Raw genomic sequence first — 26,014 nt, 5'->3', positions numbered from 1 at the left:
ATGGTCAGCCCTGCATGGTGACCTGCTCAGGGCAAAGCACACTGCTTTGTGTATGTGGAGCTCTGCTTACTGGATTGGGAGACCACACCCAGGGTGGAACTACATCTCCAACTGAGAGCTTTTTGAGACATTGTCTCACTACACATAGCTCAGACTGGCCTCAAATTCTGAAGCTCCTGCCACAGCTTCTCAATATTACAAGCATGCTCCACCAAGCTTATGTGTAACTTTTGAAAAGAGTTAATTGTTAATGCTGGATACAAACATTTTAGTATATACTGACTTCAGACTTGACTAGATCAGACAAATTCTGCATTTTAAGTAAGTTAATTTCTATAAGTTCAAAATTCTCTAGATGTTGTAAGTTCTTACTCCTATTAATTCTTAACTCTCCTCAGCTCTCTCTTCTTTGTGCTCTATCATTCTCTAGGTCCATATTCCATTTCATCCCCTTAAGCTCTCCAGATTCAAAACTTTCCATAGTCTCCACCCTAATCTGATGATAATAATTTACTGTTTAGAAAGCCTTGCCATGAATATTAACTAAAAGGGCAAAGGTTTCATGTCTGTGTGTGTGTGTGTGTGTGTGTGTGTGTGTGTGTGTGTGTGTGTGAGAGAGAGAGAGAGAGAGAGAGAGAGAGAGAGAGAGAGAGAGAGAGAGAGAGAGCGCACACACAAGTGCCACAACACAGTGGAGGTCAGAGAACAACTTACAGAAGTCAGTTCTCACCTACTATATGGGTTCCAGGGATAGAACTCTAGTTGTAAGGCCTGGTAGTAAGCACCTTTACCAACCCTGAGCCATCTCTTTGGCCTAAGGATCCTCTTAAAAACCAGTTTATTAGAAAGTCATCTAGAGAAGAAGATTTGCAAACCTCTACTACAGAAATCTGGAGATGAAGGGTCAGAAGATGAGGTCTAGGGAAGATTAAAGGTGATGATGGATTGCAGAGAGATTTTATTTGAAAAAGGAAAAAGGAAACCTGCATAAGACAGGGTCTGAGCTGTGGTTTGACTCATTCATGGCTTTCAGTGCTTTTTCATTTGTCTAGAATGTTTCTCTCTCTGAAAGTTACTTTTAGGCTGTTAGATATGTTGTCTGCCATGCCAAAAGCTTAATTCCTTTATCATGCCTTCACCATTTTGAACTTATTTTCTCTGTTAATTTAGGAGTAATTTTGTTTGTTAAAAGACACTATTTAAGGGGTTAGGGATTTAGCTCAGTGGTAGAGCGCTTGCCTAGCAAGTGCAAGGCCCTGGGTTAGGTCCTCAGCTCTGAAAAAAAGAAAAAACATTAATTGAAGTAAAGTAAAATAATGCAAATTTCCAAGAACGGAACTCATTTGTTCAAGGTTATAGTAAGCAACTGGTAGAGCTGAGAAAAAGCCTGAGTATTCTGGCTCTGTGTGCAGAATTACCACTCCAGCAGAGTAGGGCTTAACTGTGATGGTCATGGATACTCCCTCAAAAAAGCAGGCACTCAGTGAGTTGAATAAATGAATGGAGGCAGAATCAAGTTCAAATCCTGGCTCTTCAAGCTTCCATTACCCATGTGACCTTGGTCAAGTTCTCAACATTATTAGAGGCTCAGTTTTTCCCAGAAATAGGGATAAACTAGAATCCATTATCACTGGACAGGAAGGAAGTTGAAGAATACATGAGACAATGAATACAAATCACTTGGATGTGATTATCAAAAACAATAGTTTCAGGTTTCCCCTTTATTTAGCTTCCCCTTAACATACTCCTTTTTAAATGTACTTTTTATAAAAAGAGCCAATACATAAAGAGTTTGAGTTCACCCTGGGCTACATAAAATCCCATCTTAACCACCACCACAAAAAAGGCTTTGAGAGTTGGCTCAGAGGTTAAGAATGCTTGCTACTGGGCTGGAGAGATAGCTCAGAGGTTAAGAGCACTCACTGCTCTTCCAGAGGTCCTGAGTTCAATTCCCAGCAACCACATGGTGGCTCACAACCATCTGTAATGAGATCTGGTGCCCTCTTCTGTATATATAATAAATAAAATTTAAAAAAAAAAAAAAAAAGAATGCTTGCTGCTCTTCCAGAGTACCTGAGTTCCATCTCTGACATGCCTATGGGGAGGCTCCCAGCTGCCCGTAATTCCAGGGAAACAACAACTTCTTCTGGCTTTCCCCCAAATTTGCACAACACATGTGCATCCTTACACACAGACACACACATAAATATAAGAGGAAATCAAGACAGTAGACCTGTTGTCTGTGTGGGGGACCCAAAACAGTTTGACCACATAGCTGCCATGACAGGCTTAGAGGCCCAGACACAGTTTCTGTGGCAGGCTTACTGGCAGGCAACACTCAGACCCAGGAAAAGCCATAAGCTGACCCCACCCAGGGAGAGCCAACATCTAAGGGGAAGTACCTGTCATTCCAAACACTCCAACCATTAGATAAGGTAGCCAGATGTCCCTTAGTCTAGCACACACCTATTTTCTTTTTTACAGATACCCCTAGACAAAAGTCAGCCAATCAGGGTCCTGAACCTTGGAAATCCCCTCACTCCAACCTCTGCTGTGATAAAAACACTACCCAGCCTGGGCTCGGGGCTCCCTGCTCTCACTGATGCATCGGACAGACAGACAGACCAAGCCAGGACCTTGAAAATAAAAACTCTTTGCTTTTACATATGGAATTAGGTCTCCTTGGTGGTCTTTTGGGGGTCCCCGAGATATGGGCATAACAGTCTGTTCACCGAATACAGTGAGAGCAAATATTTGTATATGTGCAAACTAGGACATTTTAAAACACTCAGCTCCACATGAATGTACAGAAGGAATACTCCTTGTGACACATGGCATGAAATGTGTTGGGATAAAGGAATTTTAAAGCTTCCCAAAGAGACCTTTATGAGTCATGGAACAGTAGAAAAGTATTAGAAATTTTCTAACTAAGGAAAAAAAACAGGGCTTTACTAAAGAGAATGCTACTCCACCAAATGCAACTGCCACCAGACTTAATTTAGTGTGGATCTCAACAAGTTCCAAAGGAAACACCTGCAGAGAGGGTCCCAGTTGCTAGACAGGGATCATTTGTTATTAGCTCTTCAGTTAGAAATGTCTGCCACTTCACCTCTGCCAAATCCTACGTAGCTAAGAACAAGACCTCATCTAGTTACCATGATCACTTAAAACTGAAGCTGTAGGGAAGAAGTCCTACTGCTCAACTCAACTTGTCAAAGCTGACCTGCTGTGATCCCTCCTCTTCTGAAGGGCTTTACCTAGCTGCCCCACAAGGCTGAATCATGCTTCTCACCCAGGAGAAGCCCCAAGAGCAGAGCAAGCCTCTACCTCCCATAACACTACTACCTACAATTAAGTCTCCTTAGTGTTTTGCACAGGACAAGGCTCAAGATGTTGCTTGCTGGTAGGCTAACTTTTGATAAAGATCTTTTTTGGAAGGAGAGAGAATTTGAGACATGGTTTCTCTGTATAGCTTTGGATGCCTGGTACTCAGTCTGTGGACCAGGCTGGCCTTTAATTCAAAGATCCACCTGCCTCTGCCTCCCTGAATGTTATAGGATTAAAGGTATGTGTTACCTCTGCCTGTCGAAAAAGATCTTTTATTTCAAGGCAACCACTGGGAGAAGATATTTCCAGGTTTTATAGGAAGTTTTTGTCTGCTGGAACTGCTTCCAATACTTTAGAGCTTCTGAGACACTGGACATTGATTGGCTAGAACCTGTCTGCTTCTCTTTGTAACCCAGGCTACATACAGTTCCTGTCAAACCACGGGCTACATGTAAGTGTATCTTGAATACATCTGAGGTAAGCAGACCTACTGTGCATATCTGGCTTAGAACCTGAAATGCTAGGTTGCTAGGCAAATGCTCTGAGATTCATTACAAGAAATAGCCAGTAGAGATCGGAGCATGGTCTTTTTTTTAAAGATTTATTTATTTATTATGTAAATAGTATTCTATTTGCATGTATCCCTGCAGGCCAGAAGAGGGAGCCAGATCTCATTACAGATGGTTGTGAGCCACCATATGAGTGCTGGGAATTAAACTCAGGACCTCTGGAAGAACAGCCAATGTTCTTAGCCTCTGAGCCATCTCTCCAGCCTGGAGCATGGTCTTTAGGATGAATAATTCTGTCAATAATTTCATCAACAAAATCAAAAGGGAATAAAGGAAAAAGGAATCACTTAACTGGGCTCAGAAGCTTCCCCTGACAGTCACCGTGCTTTTGGGCTTCAAATGTGTTCTCTCCAGCTCACAACATTGTTCCCTGCTACCCCATATTGACTGGGCACTACCAAAAATTCCATTTTTCTTCTCTCATTCTGAAAGTTACCTCATTTTATGTAAAGATCACTCTCGGGCACACAGGTAATCCTAGGACTTAAAGGTGGAGGGAAGGATCAGAAGGTCAGGGGCATCTTCAGTTATGTAGAATTTTGAACCAGCCTGGGATATATGAAACCCAGTTTCAAAATAAATAAAAAAACAAAATCACTCTCATTTAAAGCAAAGGTAACTAGAAGAGTCAGACTATGAATGAAATAAGGCATCTAAAGACAAGAACCTGAGTAAGCCGCCCAGAACCACAGCTCACACACAGTGAGTGCTCTGCACACTAAGCAGGCGTTTCCCTGTTAGCCTGCACTAAGAATTTTAAGAATCCTCTCCATTTCTTTAGTATATAAAAATGATAGGAAATTAACACCATATCATAATCTAGAAAATGACTCAAAATAGTCTGAATAATAGATTTCCAGAAATTTCTGGTCAGCCCAAACAGTTATTACAATTCTGTCTATTTAGAAGTTCTTTGTAAAATCTGCTGAGAAAATCAGAGACAAAAGAATCATCCCCATGACCTGGCATTTCTGCTCTATAAAACTGGCTCTAGCCCTAGAACATTCTACAGTAAGCACTCTCAGCCATCAAGGAGGAAAAGTAAATGTGCTGCCCCCTTGTTTTTACTGGACTGCAAAATGGTTATTAGAAAGATTTTAGTTCAGAAAGGAAAGACAAAAGACAGCATTGTGAAACTAGTTCACAGAATTATTTTTGTAAATAATCCCAAAGACAAATTCTTTGTCAACATTTCCCCCAAATAACAATAACAACAACAAGCCCCCAAATCCTCAGAGTATCTGATTTAATTCACAAGGTGAAACAAAGGTTAATGATAACTATTCAGATAATTACTGAGCAGAACAAAGGACAAATGGTTTTCAGTAAATTAGTTAGTGGGAATATTTCACTCTGTACCAGGCTTTCCTCAGCTCTGCAGTTACAAACTCACAACAGGAAGGTCTGGAGGAGAAAGCTGAGGTAGGACAAAGTCTAGGACAACAGTGTGTTTGTTTTGCCCCAAGAGAAGCTCTGACCCAAGGAGCCTTGCAAGAAACTTTTCAGCCAACAGCAAGCTTGAGCCAGAGAGGACCTGACTCTGAGGAGTCCTGAAACCAAGCTGTCCCCTGAGCACTGAGCCTGAGAGCACAACCCCTCAACCCCTTCAGATAACACATGGTTTGCATTTGCATATGGACATCTGGAGAAGACAGGTGAGGTCTAACTCCTGAGATGCTTGGGTGGATAGGAAGAAGGCATATTGCCTTACACATTACTGACCTGCTGTGGAGGGTGGAGTTGGAGATGATGGGGATGTGAGAGGAGAGCTGGCCCCAGATCCTGCTAAGAAAAACAGAGAAATCCTCGTGGGGACAAAAGACAGACATTTGAAACTTGGGATGAGCAGAAACTCAGCATTGTTTGAGGATGTGTAATTAGCCCACCATGTGACAAGGGACAGAAAATTTAGAAATGTACCCAGTGGTGACAGGCTTTCCCTCCAGTGCAGGGTGTATTTCCTCCACCAGGTCACTGAGGCTCATGGACCAATGGGGAAATGGTTGCTATATGCACTGGTTGCAGTATTTCTCTCTGAACCAATCCGATCCTTGGGTAATGACAAATGACTGTGGTAACAGCAGTCTGGCAGAGTCTCACACAAAGGAAGCAAGTACACCTTGGAGCATTCACACACATACCCTTCTCTCCTTCCCTTCCTCACTCTTCATTCATGCCCTGTAGCCTACTCAACAATTATTTTGTCTTAGCCTCCCAAGTACTGGGAGCCCAGGCATACACTACCACATCAGACTCCTTTTCTGACACAGGGTCTTTCTATGTAGCTCTGGCTGTCCTGGAATGTAGACCTCTGGTTCCCCAGTGCTGGGATTAAAAGTGTGTACCACTACAACAACTCAGGCTTTACTCAAATTCATCCATTTATGTTTGAGGCAGTCTCACTAAGTAGCCCAAATTAGCCTCAACCTCCAGGACATTGTAATTACAGGCAGTGTGTGACTACACCCAGCTCAGTTCTCCTGTGTGCCTCTCAGTATTTCCTCTACGGTAGGCAAACATCTTCCTATTATGAACTGACCAAGGAAAATAAGGCATGACCTGTTGAAGATCAACTTTACCAGCAGGTACACTCAGTTAAAGAGGCTCAGTCCTGAGTCTGTGGATTTTCTAGACATTTTCTTACATGAAATTCAGTAAACACCTAGGGTAAAAACCATAAGCAAAATCCCAAATCCCTGTAGCTGGAAAATTATCCCGTCAGCCCAACAAGGAAGTAGCCCTCACAGCAGAAGCCTCTTGTTTGGAACAGCCTCTTGTTTGGTACAGCCCTGTGGAAAGGACAGCTAGAGCTCCTTCACCTGGAGCTACCTAAAGGGAGGGCTGTTGTCTTCCAGTACTGAAAAGCCACCACTAGCTCCAAGGTTAGGTCTCCAGCTATCACTCCACTAATGACTCAGAGGATGTGTTGGTGCCCCATGAACACACTGGAGATGGGTCCTAGATAAACCACACCTTGCATTCTTCACGGTACTTCCTCAGCTTTGTATAATAGGATTGATCTGCTGAAAAGGGAAGAGGTAAAACTCAACAAGGCTGCTTTCCTACTGTTTGTAGCACTAACAGATCTTAAAGATAGAAAACTGAACTTGTGATTCTAGTTGGGTTGGTAACTGATCTATACATTTCCATCAATAACCAGTACTTGGCTTTCCTAAACTCCTAAAGTGTCTTGGATATGATTTTTGTTTTTATTTATTTGGTTTTTCAAAACAGGGTTTCCTCTGTGTAGTGCTGGCTGTCCTAGAACTCACTCTGTAGACAAGGCTGGCTTCAAACCTGAATATCTGCCTGCCTCTGCCTCTCAAGTGCTGGGATTAAAGGCGTGTGCCACCACTGCCTGGCTATGATTTTTGTTTCTTAGACAGGTTTCAAATTAGATTGGCTTCAAACTTACTATGTAGCTGAGGATAACCCTGAACTCCTGATCCTCCTGTTTCTACCTCCTAAATGCTAGGATTACAAGCATGTGTCACCACACCTAGTTTATTGTGTTAGGGGAATGAAAGCAGGATCTTGTGTATGCTAGGTAACTATTCTGTCAACTAAGGTACATCATTAGCCCTCTCAGAATTCTTTGGTGTCCACTCTGGCTGAATGTGAAAGAGAGCAGGCACAATCTTGGGAAGGGGGTAGGTTTCTCTGATTTATAAAGAACTAGCTACTTAGAGTCACTAGTATATAGACATGCTGGTTGGAGACATGCATCTCCCCCTACCAATGAAAACCCAACCTATAGCTATGGAACAAACAGATTTCCAAATATGAAATTACATGCCAGTCATAGCAGCTTCCATTCCCAAGTATATGTTGGTCCTTAATGGGACCTCCTCTTTTCCTTCTCCCTGTGCCCATCTCAAGGCTAGGATTCTGTGGTAGATGTCATGATTCTCATCTTATTTCTTCCTTTCTTTTTTTTGGGGGGGGGGGAGTCTTTTTTTTTTTTTTTTTGGTTTTTCGAGACAGGGTTTCTCTGTGTAGCTTTGGAGGCTGTCCTAGATCTCACTCTGTAGACCAGGCTGGCCTCGAACTCACAGAGATCCGCCTGGCTCTGCCTCCCGAGTGCTGGGATTAAAGGCGTGCAGCACGACCACCCGGCGCATTCCAATCTTTCAATTTCCAGCTCTACCCACATCTCTGGCATTCTCCAGATGCCTTCATCTAGCCTTCAAGGTACATCTCAGTTCTCCTGCATACCTCACAGTATCTCCTCTAGTATAAGCAGACATTTCTTATCTGAATTGACCAAGGAAAATGAGGCATAACCTGTGATTGATCCATCCATCCATCCATCCATCCATCCATCCATCCATCCATCCATCCATCCATCCAGTCTCACTACAGTGTCCAGGCTGATCTCCAAATCATGGCCTCAAATAATCTGTCTCAGTCTCCTGAGTAGCTGGGACCACATGTATGCACAAACTCAGGCCTAGCCCTTTCACTTCTAAAGACTTCTGCTTCATCACCTGTCCCTCCTCGCTCTGGGTTAAGGAAGAGATGAATGGGCTTCCTCCACACCTGACACTGACAGTGGGGCTTTCAAGGCTCACTCTTGGCCCCTAGCTTCTCAATCACTGTCCTCTTTGCATATTCAGCTCCTCCCTTTCTTATGGGTCCTCAATTTCCCCTTCCCATGCCTTATTCCCCAAGGGCTGAAACTGCCTGGGTTACTGAAAACTCCCTTCTCTTTTTCCAACCACATGAGCTCCAGAGCAGAAGGCAAGATTTAGGCTAATTTCCATGTACACAGAAGGGCCTATTTCTCTTCTACATCAAATGCTCCGTGTCTTTGAATGACTGAGTCTAGCTATCAGTGGAGAGGTGGGAGTATGATTGTTGTCACAATTTTCACTGGGGACAGAGTTCTAATCTCTGCGCTCATCATTGCATTGCTCAGTCAAATCTCCACAGCACCTACAGAGTCTTGACCCGCATCTCTGCATGGTGGGCTCCAGCCATCCAGACCAGTTAGTTACCTGAGTTAGTGGAGTTGTGCTTCGCTGGCTGCTCCTCACTGTTTTCAACAGCAGATCGTTTTGATTTCTTTAAAAATAAAGGAATAGTATGTGGTAAGCAAAGAAAAGGCACACTTTAGCTGAGAGTTAAAAAATATTCTAGATTAACAGTTTAGCCAGCTACAGAGAATGGTTTATTTGACTTCCTAACCCAATGCAGTGAAGAAGCCACGCGCCAAAGGGGAAAATAAAATCAAGAATGCTGGCATAACTACCCAAGTCCACCATTTCCTCCAATTTATGCCATAATGGGCCTAGCAAACCAGGAAACTATATGGTCCATTATGTTTCTGTGTATGCGTGCGTGCGTGCGTGCGTGCGTGCGTGCATGTGTGCATGTGTTTTAAGGTCCAAACGTGATCTGGGATATAGCACAAAATGTGTCATTAAAATGTGCACCATTAACTTTAGAATTTTCTTCACATGCAGTCAAGAACTTAAAAAGAGAGCACAGGGACAGACAACTGGCTTACCTTTCGAGCTAGGATCTTTCTCCTCTTCCTTTCTTCCTCAGACCCATGGTGTGACTGAGCTCTCGTTAGTCTTCGATGTTGGTGAATCTTTAAGAGACCATGTCCCCACAAGTGTAAGCAAATTCTACCTACAGCAGGAGCCTAATGAGACTTGTACTGTTAAGATAAACAGGTCTTTCTTAGCCTGCTGTCTTGTGGTTTAAGTCAAGATCTATGGGAGCAGGGTATGCTAAGTGATGATAATCCTTCTCACTTTCCCATTCCTTTCTACCATCTCTCTCTACAGAAAAATGAGTGCTACCAACCACTCCACCTAGTAAAAGCCAATCATGAAGGTTCATCACTCCTGTGCATGTGCTGTTCCTCACAGACTGAGGGTTAGACTGTGAGATATTCTGGTTGAGAGCAACTATGCACAAAGTGTTTACCAAGTGAACGGTCAAAAGCCAATCACTGTGACCCTCATGGCAGGGAATGGGGACACTAATAGTGAAGGACTACAGCCAGCTTACCTGCTTCTGTTCTTCAACGAGTCTCTTTTCTATACATTCTTTGGCAATTCTCAATGCCTCTTTTAATTTTGTGGGAATCTGAAAGGAAAAGCAGTACATGAGCTACTGATTGAAGTGGTTGGTGTCCCTGAGTCCTGAACACACTCCACAGCAGCCATTATCACATGGAAAGTCCTCTAGAACAAAACCAGTTAAAACCACACACTCCATCTACACCCCCTACACTCACCTTTACAGCACTTTTGGGCAATCAATACATAAAATTAAAGCATAAACAAACTGTTTCAAGTTATTCAAGAATTGCCAAAGCAATCTCAAAGAAGAACAAGGCATCAAAACCTATTACATGATCTCACAAAACTGTTTCAAACTAATTATTATACAGCTAATAGATCAGAATGAGAGGTTCCAGAAACACACCCACGTGTACACAGCCAAATGGCCTTCCACAGAAGTGTTAAACATGCACAATGAAGAAAGAACAATTGCTTCAAAAGAGTGTTGGTAAAAGTTAAATATCTACATAAAAAGTAGTAAAATTAGATTACTATCTTAAGTCATATTTGAAAATTAATTCAACATGGGTGCAAGACCTAATTGTCTTAAAGCACAGGGAAGGGTCATTGTGGCACTGGATTTGTCAATATTTCTTTCTCTTTCTTTTTCTTTCTTTGTTTCTTTGTTTCTTTCTTTCTTAATCTCAATCTCTCTCTCTCTCTCTCTCTCTCTCTCTCTCTCTCTCTCTCTCTCTCTCTTTCTTTATTTTTTTGTTTGGTTTTTCAAGACAGGGCTTGTCTATGTAGCCCAGGCTATCTTAGAACTTGCTCTGCAGAGCAGGCTGGCCTCAAACTCAGAGATCTGTCTGCCACTGCCTCCCGAGTGCTAGGATTTAAAGGTGTGTGCCACCACTGTCAGGCTAATATTTTCTTTTTATTTAAAAAGTTAATTTACATATTAACCTGTCTATCTTTTTGGGGGGATGGCATCTCCCTGAGTTGTTTGGACTGGCCTTGAACTCTAGCACAAGCAAACTTGAATGCACTCCTGCTATCCTGAATCCTCCTGCTGCAGCTCCCTGGGCTGCTATGTTTGCCACCACCCATCTCCAGGACTGGCTCTTTCTCTTAAGGGAGGGTCTTACTGTATGGCCCAGGCTAGCCTGGCACTTTCTGTAGCCCAGCCTGGTCTTGAACTAATGATCCTCTTGCCTCAGAGATTACAGGCACAGACCATCATACCCAACTGGAAATGATTTCTTGGATATGATACTAAAAACACAGGCAATGAAAGAAAACAATGAATAACTTGGACTCATCAAAATTAAAACTTTGTTCAACAAAAGACATCACCAATAATGAAATTTAAAATATTTTAATACCTATCTTAAAGGACTTAATATCAGAAGATATAAAAGAACGTCTGCAAATGAACAACAAAAACATGGAACCCAATTTAAAAACTGGAAAAGGGGGTAGGGGGCTGAAGAGATGGTTCAGAGGTTAAGGGCACTGGCTACTCTTCCAGAGATCCTAAATTCAGTTCCTGGCAACCACATGGTGGCTCACAACCATCTATAATGAGATCTGGTGCTCTCTTCTGGCAGAACACTGAATATATAATGAGAGAGACAGAGAGACAGAGACAGAGAGACAGAGAGATACAGAGAGACAGAGAGAGATAAAAAAATGGGTAAAGGGTTTTAATAGAAATTTCTTCATGAAAAATATACAAATGATAAAAAACATCTGCATTATCAAATTGTCTTTTCACCATCTAAAAAAGATGTTCAACACTGAAGAAATACAAATCAAATTCACACTAAGATATCATATTCCTTCATAGCCATTATGATGAACACTATCAAAAAAACAAATTAAGAAATTAAGTCTAGCCAGGAGGTGGTAGCACACGCCTTTAATCCCAGCACTCAGGAGGCAGAAGCAGGCGGATCTCTGCGAGTTTGAGGCCAGCCTGGGCTACAGAGTGAGTTCCAGGAAAAGCGCAAAGTTACACAGAGAAACCCTGTTTCAGAAAAAAAAAAAAAAGAAAAAAAGAAAGAAAGAAATTGAGTCTGGCATGGTGGTACATGTCTTTAATCCCAGCACTTGAGAAGCCAAGGCAGGAGAATTTGAGCTCCATGCTAGCCTGGACTATAGCAAGTTTCTGGCCAAATTGAGCTACAAAGTAAGACCTTGTTGCAAAAGACAAGCAAATATCAATAATAATAAGGAATTATAAGCAGTTAGGCTTAAGAGAAGGGTCAGTGGATAAGAGTACCTACTGTTCTTACAAAGGATCTGAGTGTGGTTCCCAGCACCTTCATGACGGCTCGTGATCATTCATCTAAACCTCAGTTCCAGGGATTCTAATGCCCCTCCTGGCCTCTGTAGGCACCAGACATGTGTGTAGTACACAGACAAATATGCAAGTAAAATACTGATACATGTAAAAAAGAATAACAAGTCTTGGCAGGGATGTGGAGAAACCGGAACCTTGTGTACTGTTAGTATGATGATATAGTCACTGTAGAAGCCAATATGGAGATTCCTAAAACAAAATTAAAAACAAAAACAAAAACAACTGAAGAGCCATGAGAGGTGGAGAGCCGGGGGTGCTGCTACTTCCCATGCTGCAGTGCATAGGCCAACCCCACTGCAGAGAACGGCCGGGCCCCAACAGCAAATGGTTAGTTACTAGCACAGCAGCCACAGAGCAGTGCAAGGCCGGGCCCTGGCTTTTCAGTCCCAGGGCCCATGACTGTCCTATCACACTGCTGCTTCTCTTGAGACTTCTTTCCAGATTTTTTTTTTTTTTAGATTCAGATGTTTGGGTTTATATTCTCTTCCAGATCCCACTATTCTGTTGATATTAGCCTAAATAATAATTACTTTCCACATTATTACAATGCCTTTATACATTTTACTTTTATTAGATAACATTTTTAAATATATACACTATAGCTAGGCATGGTGGTGTATGCCTATAACCCAGCATTGGGGAGGCAGGCACAAGAGGATTGCTGCAAGTTCCAGGTCATCCAAGTCTGTTAAAAAAAACAAAAACAAAAACAACAAATCCTAAAATCAAAACAACCCCATGCATTATAAATGATCAAAATAGTAACTACTTATAGGCTATTTAGATTGTTTCATAATTTTTCATATTATGAATATTTTTGTTGTTTTTAAAAAATTAATTTCAAAGCCAATTTACTTATGTCACAAATCCAAAATTTATACAATTTGCGTTACCTTAAACTGTGGCTTTTCAGAAGTTGTTAGTAAAACATCACTGAATAATCTGTAAAAAAAGAAACAAATGAGTAAGTCCTGGGTTTAATCCCAGTAACACGGAAAAAAGAGAAGAAAAAAAAAACAAAAAAACTCCCTTAAACCAGGCGCAGTCTCGGAGCGGGTAAGAGCAGCTCAGGACATCTCAGTCCCTGAGCCAGCCCAGCCTAGCACTAAGTTTGTTAGCCAAGGCAAAGGTATTTACACATCACTTGCTGTGCCCTCAGAGGTGCTGTTAGGGAGGGGACCAGGTCAGTTATACTTGACACTATGAACAGTATAATATTTGCAAAAAATCTTTGGTAAACACCAGTTTACAAATGTTGCAAATAATATATTTAATAGATGTTTCTAAACAGAACTATTTATTTTTCTTGCCTTAGAAATGGTAATTTATTCTACAAATTGGTACATTTTGAATTGTCATGATTGGAATCTAAGAGAAAAAATAATTTTCTTTTGTTTCTCATGCTTCATTCTAAAGCAGCAGCTTCTGGATTGTATCCGTTCTTTCTTCAAAGGTGTGTTATTAGAAACAGCAGCAGGAGGAACCATGAACTGCTCTGGTTAGAAGGCTTGCTTGGGTAGTGCCCAAGTGGTTAAGTGATCTTAATGTGAGAATTCTTTTACAAAGACAGAAATTTACCCTTTTCAGGGTCCTTTTTGAGTCTTGGCCCTCCCCTGCCACTCATCCACTGACTTCCAGGCCTCACATCTCCACTAAACAGTCACACCTCTTCAGCTGTTCTTTTCAAAGCTGAAGCCCATAGGGTGGAAAGTTTTAGAAGAAGACAAAACATTTGTTTGATGCTGGAATTGGGGACAGGCAAAGTGCCCTAGGGGAGAGAACCCCAGTACAAACTCAAGTACATCAGCCTCACACTGCTCCTAACCAAATGAACTTTGACTTAGGAGTCTATGTGAAAAATGTAGCTTTCAAAGTGGATCTATCTTTTCACATGTACATTGTTATTAGTGGCTGTTGGTTTGGAAACAGATGCTACAGTGTCTGCTCATCAGCCAGGCCTATAGGAGGCTTCTCTAACCACATAGGAAGGAACGAAGGACATGAAGTTAGTCATAGCCTCTACCTTCACTTTGTCCTCCACCTTGTTGTTGTTACTACTTTCTGAATACCTTTGCTATACAACAAGCTGGTACAGACAAAGCAGGCAGAGCTAGGGAAACTTCTCAACACATTGAGGAAGCTTGCCCAAGTCCTCCTGGGATAAGGAATGAAGCTGAGATCCATTCACAAGTTTGTCTGACTTCAGTTACAGCACCCCTAGCCTCTCCATGAAGGAACAGCACCTAAGGAACAGCACTCTGAAACCCTCACAACTCTGTTGACAGGCAGTCTTCTGAGTACAAGACCCTTAGCACAAGGTTTGGTACATGCTAGCAGTTTAATAGCAAAAGCACAGGAGCCCAAGAACACCCAATTCCTTGTGGAGGGCAGGCCCACCAAGGCCTGACGGATGTCAAGTACACACAGCTAGGGGCCAGCTGGTAGCTGGCGTAGGATTAACAGAGAGGGGTGCTGGAGAGGGCCCTTCTTCTATATTTCCTAAATTAGGAGACACACACACACACACACACACACACACACACACACACAAATGCTAATGGTGATGGAACACATGTGGACTAAGCAGAGAGGACACAAGGCAAGGTCATGGTATCATGCCATAAGAGACTCAGGGTAAGCCGGTCACTGCAGGGACCACCACTGTGTCTTTATCAAGGTACTGGGCTCTGGGCACAGCGGTCCAAGATTCAGCACAGTTATCAAGATTACAACCAATGCACATGATTGACTTACGGCATCTGTAAAAGCCGGGAGACGGTAGGCATGCCATTTTTACAGGCTTCACAAGACAGCGTAGACTCCAACACGGCCACTTGAAATGAACAGATACACATTTTAGTTCCACAGAACACTCTCTCGAGGATCCACTTGCTGAGGAAAAGTTTGACATCTCTTTGTAACAACTGTCTGCAGGCTGATCAGGACAGTGTCAAAAACTCTTCACATACAGACAGATGGCATATGTGGGGGGATGGGAAATGCTGGCATTTTCAATGATTCAAAAGAAATGCCTCAGAAACCACATGCTCACAGAAAGCTAAGTATACTCAAAGATAAATGCAGGGAAGCATCAAGATTGTATTCATACAATTGTTCTTTTTAGAGAGAAGCAAAATTCTGAACTTGAAAGATTTTGTTGCTTGTTTGCTTTTAATGGAAACCAGCACACAAAGTACCAGCTGCTGACCCTGCATCATCCAACACCATGCTATAAGCGAGTGACTAGAGTCTCCTACTCACAGGTTCAAACTCAGCAAGAAAAAGTCCCAGAGTCTGTTCTCTTGAACTGCCTCATTTGGCACAGTGAAACTTGATCGATTGATTTACATATGCCAAACAGAGCATTCCAAAAGCTACCTTGGGCCCTCTTTCTTCCAGCCTTAAGCTCTGAGTTGTCCATTCAGAAGATGGGAGGGTGAGTCTGAGATGAGTTTACATCAGTCCTAATGCCTCATCTGTCCTTCGGTTCTCCTTAGTCTCCTTGGGTAAGGCTGTGGGTCAACAGCTCCTTGACCACACTTAGATGAGAATCTGGAGGCTTGGCTGGGATAGCTAGGCCCTTATTTTCTAGACCACAGCTCTCAAGTTCCTTCCAACTCCCACTCCAGCTGGGTGGGACTCTGACACTTGACTAGCTCCTCAAGTCTGACTTCAAGTTGCCTGACCCTCACTTATGCTTCTGATTAAATCCCAAGCTGGCCATAGTTCTCTTTCCATCCTCCTGCTTCCAGAATTATAATGCAGTTTACAGAAGTTTCGCCAAAGGCTTCAGACAGCTGAACAGACAGACAAGCCATCTGAATGTTAACTGATGTGTGCTCTGTCTGTGGAGGATGACAACTTCCTTTGGATCTTTCTTGGACTTTGGAAAGAGGTTAAGTAGCTCTGCAAACTACCAGGTCCCAGCAGACCCCACTCCCAAGCTCTATACTGACCCACAGCCATGGATGGTGCAGGAGGAAAGTAGTCAACAGGCACGGAGTCTGGAGGTCGTCCATAAGTCATTTCATACAGTAAGTGGCCAAAGCAGTGGACATCTACACTTTCTAGTGTCTGGGGAAGAAAAAGCAGTGTCATGTCCAACCTTCAGTCATTGGCCTCACTTCTCCTGCCCAGACTTCCACTGAGAAACAAGGCTCAGGGGCAGCCCCATTCCCAATGAAACCCCAAAGTCTTTTTCAGAGGCTCACAAGGCATTATTCTGATTTAACCAATAGGTCATTTTCTACCCTCCCCCCCCCACCCCCGCCCCACCTGGAGCTGAGGACTGAACCCTGGGCCTTGTGCTTACTAGGCAAGCGCTCTACCACTGAGCTAAATCCCCAACCCCGGTCATTTTCAATCAATGATTCTATTCACTTCCTTGTCTCACCCACCATTTCATCTTTGCCTCTTAAAGATCCAGCAACGCTCCATGAGAGAAATGGGAACAAGGTACACTCTAACTGTATTTTTCACTGCATAGTGTCTAGGGTGATCTGTACCTAAACACAGACCTGTCATGACTGTCACAACTTACATTGATTTTCCTGAATTGTGTGATGTAGGATCGGTAGAAGGAAGGAAGACCCAATAAGGAATTTTCAAGATCTAGCAGTCGGCAAGTGTTGCCATCCATCATCACATTAGCTGCATGAAGATGGCCATAAGGGAATCCTTTGTCGTGGAGAAACTTTAGTACCTATTAAAAAATGTGCACATTGAATTGTTCCCAATTCATGTCTATATAACATAGGTTAAATTCATGTTTTAAATATTTGTGGGGGTGCTGGATGGTGGTGGTGCACACCTTTAACCCCAGCACTCGGGAGGCAGAGGCAGATGGATCTTTTGAGTTCGAGGTCAGCCTGGGCTACAAAGTGAGTTCCAGGAAAGGCTCCAGAGCTATATAGAGAAACCCTGTCTGGGGCGGCGGGGGGGGGGGGGGGGGGGGAGAGACTTTTTCTTTTTATTTTTCAAGACAAGGTTTGTCTGTGTATCCCTGGTTGTTTTGTAACTCCAGCTCTGGGGCAGAAGGGAAAGACAAGTAGATCCCTGGCGCTTATTGGTCAACTAGCCTCAGTAATTGGTGAATTCCAGGTTCAGTGAGAAACTCTATCTCAAAAAATGCAGTGGACAATAACAGGAAGATACCTGCTGTTGACCTCTGGCCTCCACATGTGTGTGCATAGACAAGTGTACCCTTACACCAAAACATGTATGTATGTATCTACTTACCTATTTATCTATACATACACACACACACACACACACACACACACACACACACACACACACACACACACACATATATAACATGGGAATAACATTATGCTTAAATCTCTTGATGGGTATGCACAATCTCAGAAGCCTAGAGGATATTATGTAGAGAGGATGACATGGCCAAAGTTGGCACTATTTTCTCCCTATCTCCATTTCTCTCTTAGCCTTGAGAATTACTTTGTACCTTTCAACATGAAACATACTATCCTGATGAGCTATATCTCCATCCAGTCCAAAAAAGCCTTTACAGTTCTATAAAGAAGACATATGGGGCCAGGCATGGTGGTGCATGCCTTTAATTCTAGCATGCAGAGGCATGTAGAACCCTGAGTTCAAAGTCAGCCTGTTCTACACAATGCACTCAAGGACAGCCAGAGCTATACTTTTTCTCAGGAAAAAATAAAAAAGAAAAGAAAGAAAAAAGAAACAAAAAAATCTTGGGTCAACCAGATGTTCAATCTGTAGAACTCAAGTGAAGGTGGAAACAGGGAACCTACTTTACAACGTTGTCCTCCGACCTTATGTCACACATAGCATGGCTTACATGCCCACACTTGGAAAATAGTAATGAAGTTTAAAAAAAAAAAATTGGTACAGAGATAAAGGTAAGATCCACATAGTAAAGTTCTTAAAAGGTCAGGCACCAAATTCCAATAGCCAAACTTTTGGAATTTTATAGATCTAAATTACTGCCACCTTCATTTCAAGTATTTGCTTACTGGGGGAAAAATATAGCAATGCTATTAAGTTATAGATAAACAAGACAATGTCTCTGTTTTTGGATAGTGTCTGAGAACTTTCCCGGAAGAAAACTGTTATTCTAGGGGCTGCAGAAATGAGTGGCTCAGCAGTTAAGATCACTCGTTGTTCTTTCAAAGACAAAAGTTCAGCTCTTCATAACCCTGTTGGGTACCTTACAATCACCTGTAACTCCAGCATCAGGGGATGACACCCTCTTCGGGCTTCTACAAAGGTTTCCACACATGTGGCAGACATACACACACAAATAAAATAAATCTTTTAAAAAACTGTAATTCTGGATGAAATATGAGTGCAACAAAATCAAATACCTCTTACCTCTAATATCTGCCGTCCATATGTTTTTATTTGCTGGAGTTCAAGGCCCTGGATTTTCTTAGGGCTGCAGTACTTCTTTAGGAAGGGGTCCTTTGGCTTTGCCTTTAGAAAGGAACCAAGAACACATAAAGTCGCAGAGGAGCCAATTTCTACCTTGGGGCTTCCTGAAAAGGTAAGACTTCATGGAGACTAAGGTGCCAGGGGCCCCAGCACACAGGACGTGGCCTTTGTTGTTGTACTAATCCAATAGTCTGTAGGCTGATCTGGGCTCTGTTTCTTCTGTATCCAAGGGACTACAGACTTGGTCTCACCCTAGGCAATTCCCAAAGTCTTGCCTACTGTTATAATTCTCCAGGACTGCTTTGTTAAATGCAAAATACAAGCTTTAAAACTTACCAACTAGCCAGGCAGTGGTGGTGCACGCCTTTACTCCCAGCACTGGGGAGGCAGAGGCAGGCAGATCTTTGTGAGCTCGAGGCCAGCCTGTTCTACAGAGCGAGATCCACAACAGGCGCAAAGCTACACAGAGAAACCCTGTTTCGGAAAAAAAAAAAAAAAAAAAAAAAAACTTAACAACTAAGCAGCCTACCATGTGATAGATGTCTATCTTCCCTCATGGGGAAAGAAAGACTCTTTAGTCAAACTAGGTAGTTTTTTTAAATCAGATTTAAATTTTTGTCTGCTTGTTTTAATTTTTTGATGTAGGGTCTCACTATGTAACCAAATGTAAACTAAAACTTGCAATCCTGCCCTAGTCTCCGAGAATTGGGATTTCAGGGTGTACCACCATGCTCTGCTTAAAATTTAAAAATGAAAATAAAATCAATGAGGCCTTGGGGGGGAAGGAAATAATATAATCTCAAAGAATTTTGTTGTTGTTGTTGTTTTGAGACAGGGTTTCTCTGTGAAACAGTGCTGACTGTCCTGGAACTTATGATGTAGACCAGGCTGGCCTTGAAGTCACAGAGATCCACCTGCCTCTGCCTCCCAAGTACTGGGATTAAAGGTGTATGCCACCACTGCCTGGCAAAGAAAATAATTTTTAAAAATTTATGGGGCCTAACTTCTGGAATTTTCTATATCAAGTATCAATAACAGGCTCTAAGGGACCAAAGAACTTCATGAGCATGAACTCGGTTTATAAGCAGTACCTTGTAGATCAGATCCTTCAGCGTTCCTTTTTCATTAAAGGTTCTAATCAGCAATGCTGAGGATTCATTAGCTGTGGCAAAGGTAACCCGATATATGTAAGGGTGCTGCAAAACAAAAAAACGAGATTCAGGTTGGTTCACATCAGGATCTAGATCCTTTTAGATTCATGATCTGGTTATGCAGAGTCAAGCACCAGGTCGGTGGTTTAGTCTTGTACAAAGTGACATTCCCTGAACACATGCTACATTCAAGTCATTAGATGATCAACTAGCTCCCCCCCTCAGATGGAGAAAGAGGGAAGAAATGACAGAGCAGTCTGCACGGAGCTCTGCCTGGCTAAGCCCTCCTGTGAAATCTCCGATGTCAGAGGCTCCTCATGGAAGGCCTCGCACGGCTGTGTGCATCCAGAGTTAGGGGAAATCATGGTGGCTGAGAGGAAAAGGGTGGAGTTTTGAGAAAATGTAACCTGATAAAGAACACAGCTCAGTCACAGAACAGCTAAGCAGGTGACAGAGACAAATGTGTCTCCGCTCACAGCTCTGCACTGCTGCTTGGATGCCAACGCTGGGAGCATCACAACTAGAGAGGAGCATGAGCAGTGTGCTTTGGCACCTTGGCCTTTTTCAGAAGCCAGCAGCATGAACTTCCCTGACCTCCTACAGAAGTTTGCAGTATGCCTGAATAGTGTCTTCCTCAAATGTCAACCAAGCAAGTGTTCTTGTTTTGTTGTATTTTAATTTTTTTATCTTATGTGCATGATTGTTTTTCTTGCAGTTATGTATGTGTACTACATGTGTTCCTGGTACCCACAGGAGTGTCAGAAGAGGGTGACGGATCCACTAGAAGTGGAATTATGGATGGTTGTGAACCACCATGTGGGTGCTCAAAATCAAACCCAGGTCCTCTCCAAGAACAATTGCTCTTAACCTCTGAGTCATCTCTCCAGTGCCTTCTTTCTTGTTTTTTGTTTTGTTTTCTAAACATTCATTAAAAGTAATTTAAATGTGGGTGCTAACTGGGCCTGGTGCAGGCCTATAATAACAGATTTAAGAGGTAGGGGTAGGAAGCTCACAGGTTCAAAGCCTGCCTGGGTTATAGAGTGAGTCCAAGGCCAATCTGGGGAATTTAGTGAGACCCTATCTTTAAATAAATGGTAAATTATGGCTGAGGCATACTTCAGTGGTGGAGCATCTGCCCCCATATACAAAGCCCTAGGCTCAAACTCAGTTACTGCAAACAACAGCAACAAAATCTGAGTGCTGAAAGCCTGTCATACAATCAACTGAACTCAAGGCCACAGCATTTTTCTTGGACATAAATCACATCTCATTAAAAGTTGGTCTCATTGCTTTAACAAGATGTCTTCAAAAGTAAACTTGCCAATCTAAGGGGACAAGTCAGTGTGACTGTGCACGCCAACAAGCAACTACCCGTAGAGTGTGGAAAACAGGGAATAGATGTCAAAATTAACCCACCTGCAGGCCAGACTTCAGTCTTTGCTAAAGACATTCTGTACATATTCTGAGTCTATCAGTGTCCTTTCTTCCAACAAAGGCCTAAGATTAAGACTGCATATTAAGTATAAGTAATACATGTTTCTTTAAAGGCCTGCTGTGACAGGTAACTAAAGGATCTCTGTGAGTTCGAGGCCAGTCTGGTCTACAAAGCAAGTTCCAGGACAGTCTGGGCTCTGTAGCACAGAGAAACCCTGTCTCTAAATAAATAAATAAATAAATAAATAAATAAATAAATAAATAAATAAATAAAACAAAACAAAAGAACAACAAGAGGTTCAGACAAGTGCCTCTTTCCTACTCTGGTATTTGATTAAAATACAAAGACTACATTTAGACTACATTTCAATTACTATAATTGATGGGATATGAAGATGTCACAAACGCTGGCTTAAAGGGCCTCAGGCCTCTGGGAGTAGCCCTGCACACTTCTGGTCTGAACTAATAGCCATTATACCTTTCCATTCTCTTGAGCCTACAGGGTATTTTCAGCTCTTCTATCCAGGTTCCCTCCCAAGAAAACACTGGCTTTGATTAGCAAGGAGGACTTGTACTTACCACACAGGAAGGCAGAAGTTTGATTACACACTGAAAATCTTTATCTGACAAGTACTTGTCTGGGCCCAGATCAGCCTGGGAATACAAGAAGAAATATCAGAGCACCACTTTGTTCACCAAAAGAAGATGTCCTTATGTCTTTCGCCCTGATTTTATTTATACAAATATTTTTAAAGATTTGTTTGTTTATTTATTTATTTATTTATTTATTTATTTATTACACAGTGTAATGTCTGCATGTATCCCTGCAGGCCAGAAGAGGGCGCCAGATCTCATTACAGATGGCTGTGAGCCACCATGAGGTTGCTGGGAACTGAACTCAGGACCTCTGGAAGAACAGCCAGTGCTCTTAACCGCTGAGCCATCTCTCCAGCCCCCAAATTCTTAAGTATAAATCAAATATGGAAACTGTATTAAGTCTTCTGCTTCAAGGCCTTTTCTGGAGAGGTAGTATATATACATACGAACGCCAGGATATGACCAGGATTTCATCCAATCCTATAACCAAATGTGTCACTAGAACTCCCAGAGAGAAAAGAATGAGGTAATGCCCAATAGCTTTCTTTGGAGGCCACTCCAAAACTGTCAGCCCTAATTCCAGACTGTTCCTACATCCTTCTGAACACATATTACTTGACCAAATGTATATATAGCCAGGCGTTTTTAACAGCCCTCTGCAAAGTGGGACTGAGAAAGTTCTCACATTACCATGTTAGAGTTTGGCACAGTTCTGAGAGTCTCTTACCAAAACTCTCTTTCATAGTGGTGGTGCACACCTTTAATGCCAGCACTCGTGAGGCAGAGGCAGGTAGATCTCTGTCAGTTTAAGGACAGCCTGGTCTACATAGTGAGTTCCAGGCCAGCCAGGGCTACACAGTGAAACCCTATCTCAAAAAATCAAACCAAACCAAAACAAAACAAAAAGCCTCTCTTTCGGTATATTATTTAAATCTCTTGGAATAAACTAAAACAAAAGAATTAGCTTACCCAGCTCAACACCAGTCGTTCCTTTGGTTGATTTTTAATTTTCATCAAGAAATATTTCTTCCTTATCCTCCAACCTGCCACAGAAGCAGAAAGGTGCTTATAGTTTCAGCATTTTTGCTACAGTTGATATAAATTTTATTGACACTAAATAGTTAATCAAAATTACATTTAGCAATCTTAGCCACAGCTATGTAGAGCCCAATCACTTAACAATGTTGTATGGAAAGGCTATACTGTAAAAATAATAAACAAAGAAATTACTATACTTATGGAAAAGTTAATAAGACAGTATTTCAATCTAGATCTACTGAAAATGACCACTGAAGAATGAATAGAGGTCTGAAAGTTACCAGTACCCTAGCCCTCTGACAGGGCTTTCACCAAGGTTAATAGGTATTAAAAGTTAAGGACAATACTTCAGGCAGTAGAGAGGTACAAGGAATATGAAGTTAACAGATGTAAAGAGCTTCAATGGGATGACTAGGCATCCAGTTCTGTGACGTCTTCGCAGAATGGGCAGGTTAGCCTCTCACCTATGTCTTTCAGTGGTTCTACCACCTCCCACTTTGGTTCTGATCTGAAGAACATGGAAACCTGTTGTAAGGCGATCTCTGTAACAATATTGTAGAAATCCATTAGTCAGATGTGTTAGGGAAGACCAAAGGCTTCACATATTGTTCATGCAAATGAAACCCTGTAGTCTATAGACTTCTTTTTTTTTAAAAAAAAAAAAGTGTAATTAAGGCTGGGTGGTAGTGGTATACACCTTTGTAATATGAATGTTAAATGGTCTTTTAATATAAAACCCAGTACAGATACAGATATTGGGGTAAATGCTGAAAGATCAGAGAGACAAAGGAACAAGCTACTGCCATGTCTCACCTCACCATTTCCATAAATCCTCGGACTAAAATCCTCTGAGTCCTCACCTGAAAGCCTCCAGCCAAAAAAGCCTTTAGTTCCTGTCTCCTCATGCTTTATATACCTTTCTTGCTGGGATTAAAGGCATGTGATTCCCAAGTAATGGGAATAAAGGTGTCTGCCACCATTGTCTGACTGTGTTTCTCTCCTTAGTCCAAATCAATCTCATATAGTCCAGAGTGGCTTTGAACTCATAGAGATGCAGGCGGACCTCTGCCTTTGCTGGCTAAGTTTTTGTGGCAGCCTCTCTGCAGCAAACTCTATAGTTTTGGAGTCCAAAAACCACAGAAGTTAGATGCTTTTGCATGTTTCCCTGTGCAGACAGCTGGATTGTTCACTTCTTTCCTCTCCTGGTGGGTTTTGGCTTTCTCTGGGCCCCCTCCTTGGGCTGCTGCCACACCATTATCTGAATTGTCATTGTCAGCGAATTTGGTGAGTCAATTGGGATTTCTTAAAGGGAGAAATTAGATAAAAGAAAGTTTTTTCCCCACATTAAAAAATGGGGCCGGGCAGCGGCGCACGCCTTTAATCCCAGCACTTGGGAGGCAGAGCCAGGTGGATCTCTTTGAGTTCGAGGCCAGGCTGGGCTACCAAGTGAGTTCCAGGAGAGGCGCAAAGCTACACAGAGAAACCCTGTCTCAAAAAAAAAAACCAAAAAAAGAAAAAAGAAAAAAAAATGGGAAACACTATTACAATGAAGGAAGTTTGCTCTCTGTTTGATAATATGATTTATGGTCTGAAAATGGAACAATTAAATGAGAGGATAATTAATGTTGATGGGATTTATGCAATGTCAATTATAAATATTATTTGTTTGATCATTTCTGTTTTATCATTTAAAAAGCTGGCTAATATGAGTGCCAAGATAAAAGCTTTAGAAAAACTTATTAAAACAGATCATAGAGATAATCAGACCCAGATAGAGAAATTTGAAGAACTAATTTCAGCATTGCATTATAAGGTTACAGAGCAACAGCCTAAGGCTTTCAAACAGACAACCTTAATTTATCTAGTAACCTTACAGGAACTACCAAATAACAGATATCCCCAAGACTGTGTATGAGCTGAATGGATTCCTGTGCAAATGTTAGATCTGAAGAGATTCAAAGAAGCAATAGTTTCATATGGCATCCATTTATCTTTTGTGAAGCAGATGTTAAATTTGTGGTCAACTTGTAATAGAATTATCCCTCAAGACTGGAGAGATTTGGTTACAGCAGTTTTGGAGGCTAGTCCCCAATGACAATGGGAGGACCTGGTGGAAAGATGAAGCTAAGACCATTGAACAATGAAGTAGGGTTAGAGCTATTGAAATATCCCAAGATCAACTTCTTGGAGAAGGTGATTATGCCTATATACAAAGACAGTCTTTATATGATGACCACACCCTGGCTTTATGCCACATGGCAGCCTTGAATGCTTAAGATAGAACTGAAGAAGTAGGAAAGAAAATTGAATCATTTATAAAAGTTATACAGGGCCCAAAAGAAACCTTCACTGATTTCTTACAAAGACTGACATCAGCAGTAACTAGAATGATAACAAATTCAGAAGCTAGACAGATAATAATTGAATCCCTGGCTTTTGAAAATGCTAACACACAATGCAAAAGGGTAATTAGGCCATTAAAAGCAAGATTGGCAACCTTGGAGGAATGGATTCAAGATACAATAAATGTTGAATCTCATGACCATGATAATACTTGGATAGAAGAGGTGATTTCCAGAGGTTTGAAGAAAAATAGTAATGTCAGATATTTCAATTGCGTAAAACAAGGTCACTTAAAAAGGGACTGTAAACAAGGCATTCCTAGAAACAATGTTTTTTCAAGGAATAATCCCAACAGAATGCCCTTCCCTTCTGGATTATGTAGAAGGTATGGCAAAGGCAGACACTGGACTAATGAATGTGTCGGGAAATACCAGGAGGGGCCTCTCACAGGCCCCCATGTCAAATTCCATTCAGTCCTTTCCTGTCACCATGGAAGAAACTCCATCCCAGAGTAATTAAAGAACCTAATGCCTATTGTAAAAAATCATACTACTCTGGATGATAGCACAGCTATAGAAGAGAGAATAAAAAATCAAGAGAAACTATGAATCAAAACTGATAAAGATTAGAAAATGGAACCTCCCCAAAGTTAGGATTGGGGAAGGGTTTTGTTTTTGTCTTTCAGGAGAATGAAGGCTAAGGAATCTGAAGACTACTGGACAAATGAGACATCTAAAGAAAAAGGACAAATCATCC

At 41.9% G+C, this 26,014-nt stretch overlaps 1 protein-coding gene across 12 annotated transcripts in view; it reads right to left on the bottom strand.

Annotated features, from left to right (window-relative positions):
- The window catches only part of Pxk (PX domain containing serine/threonine kinase like), an 82,253-nt gene that overhangs the window by 7,423 nt on the left and 48,816 nt on the right, over positions 1-26,014 (bottom strand). For 6 of the 12 annotated variants that reach the window (XM_028853838.1, XM_037208646.1, XM_037208648.1 and 3 more), the window contains 13 exons: positions 23,380-23,457; positions 22,847-22,920; positions 21,860-21,934; positions 19,787-19,891; positions 18,636-18,737; positions 16,816-16,977; positions 16,232-16,349; positions 15,030-15,108; positions 13,169-13,217; positions 9,918-9,995; positions 9,406-9,492; positions 8,894-8,960; positions 5,619-5,681 (listed from right to left, as the gene is read on the bottom strand). In XM_028853838.1, coding sequence (XP_028709671.1) covers positions 5,619-5,681; positions 8,894-8,960; positions 9,406-9,492; positions 9,918-9,995; positions 13,169-13,217; positions 15,030-15,108; positions 16,232-16,349; positions 16,816-16,977; positions 18,636-18,737; positions 19,787-19,891; positions 21,860-21,934; positions 22,847-22,920; positions 23,380-23,457 — 1,137 coding nt within the window. The remainder of the gene's footprint in view (positions 1-5,618; positions 5,682-8,893; positions 8,961-9,405; positions 9,493-9,917; positions 9,996-13,168; positions 13,218-15,029; positions 15,109-16,231; positions 16,350-16,815; positions 16,978-18,635; positions 18,738-19,786; positions 19,892-21,859; positions 21,935-22,846; positions 22,921-23,379; positions 23,458-26,014) is intronic. The other 6 variants (XM_028853839.1, XM_037208647.1, XM_037208649.1 and 3 more) reach the window with 1 other exon arrangement.

The sequence above is a fragment of the Peromyscus leucopus genome, chromosome 9, assembly GCF_004664715.2.
Source record: "Peromyscus leucopus breed LL Stock chromosome 9, UCI_PerLeu_2.1, whole genome shotgun sequence".
Lineage (NCBI taxonomy): Eukaryota > Metazoa > Chordata > Mammalia > Rodentia > Cricetidae > Peromyscus > Peromyscus leucopus.
This window is presented reverse-complemented; position numbering and strand designations above follow the sequence as displayed.